The sequence below is a fragment of the Umbelopsis ramanniana genome (genome assembly GCF_025399195.1).
Source record: "Umbelopsis ramanniana AG unplaced genomic scaffold K450scaffold_194, whole genome shotgun sequence".
Lineage (NCBI taxonomy): Eukaryota > Fungi > Mucoromycota > Umbelopsidomycetes > Umbelopsidales > Umbelopsidaceae > Umbelopsis > Umbelopsis ramanniana.
In genome coordinates, this window is record NW_026252280.1 from 1 (window position 1) to 1,075 (window position 1,075).

At 29.4% G+C, this 1,075-nt stretch overlaps 1 protein-coding gene across 1 annotated transcript; it reads left to right on the top strand.

Annotated features, from left to right (window-relative positions):
* Positions 1-122: 122 nt before the first annotated feature.
* Positions 123-1,075, top strand: K450DRAFT_154893 (uncharacterized protein; the record flags this gene model as incomplete). The annotated part of the gene is made up of 1 exon (XM_051583964.1): positions 123-1,075. A coding segment is annotated over one exon (953 nt), but the record flags the coding sequence as incomplete, so codon positions are not given.

Consider the following 1,075-nt stretch of genomic DNA (forward strand, 5'->3'; position numbering starts at 1 on the left):
CCTTCAGGCTTTAGAAAAGAAGAGGTAAGTCAAAATCAATAATAGCCGCCGGGTTTAGACCGGTGGCCCGCCCTGGCGGAAAATAGACATTTTCCTATTTAAGAAGTTATTATATTATTATAATGATTTTATCTCTATTAATTACACCTATTTTAGGTGTTATTGGTGTTATTCTTTGTGGAGAAAATACATCTTTACAAAAAAAGGTAGCTTTGGCTAGTTCATTATTAACATTTATTTTATCTTTAGTTCTTTGGGCTGGATTTGATAATAATTATAATGGATTCCAATTTGTAAGTTCTTTTCCTACAATTACAACAAGAGAAGTAATTGGAGTAGATGGTATTTCTTTATTCTTTGTTTTATTAACAACATTTATTATTCCTACTTGTCTTTTAGCGAGTTGGGATAGTATTAAAACAGGAGTGAAATACTTTTTAATTGCTTTCTTAATTTTAGAAACTTTATTAATTGCAGTTTTCGTTGTTTTAGATTTATTATTATTCTATATTTGTTTCGAAAGTGTTTTAATTCCAATGTTCTTAATTATTGGTATTTGGGGTGCTAGAGAAAGAAAAATTCACGCAGCTTATCAATTCTTCCTATATACTTTATTAGGTTCTTTATTTATGTTATTAGCTATTTTAGTGATTTACTTTGAAGTAGGTTCTACAGATTATCAAGTATTAGCTGTAGCTGAAATTAGTGAGACTCGACAAAGAATCTTATGGTTAGGGTTCTTCTTATCTTTTGCAGTTAAAGTTCCTATGATTCCATTCCATATTTGGTTACCTGAAGCTCACGTTGAAGCGAGTTTAGCTGGATCCATTATTCTAGCTGGTATTTTACTGAAATTAGCAGGATATGGTTTCTTAAGATATTCTATTGGTGTATTACCAGATGCTTCTGTATTCTTTACTCCTTTAGTTTATTCATTAAGTGTTATTAGTATTATCTATTCATCCTTTACAACTCTAAGACAAATTGATCTAAAGAAAATTATTGCTTATTCTTCTGTAGGTCATATGAATATTGTAAATTTAGGTATTTTCTCTAATACAATTCAAGGTATTGA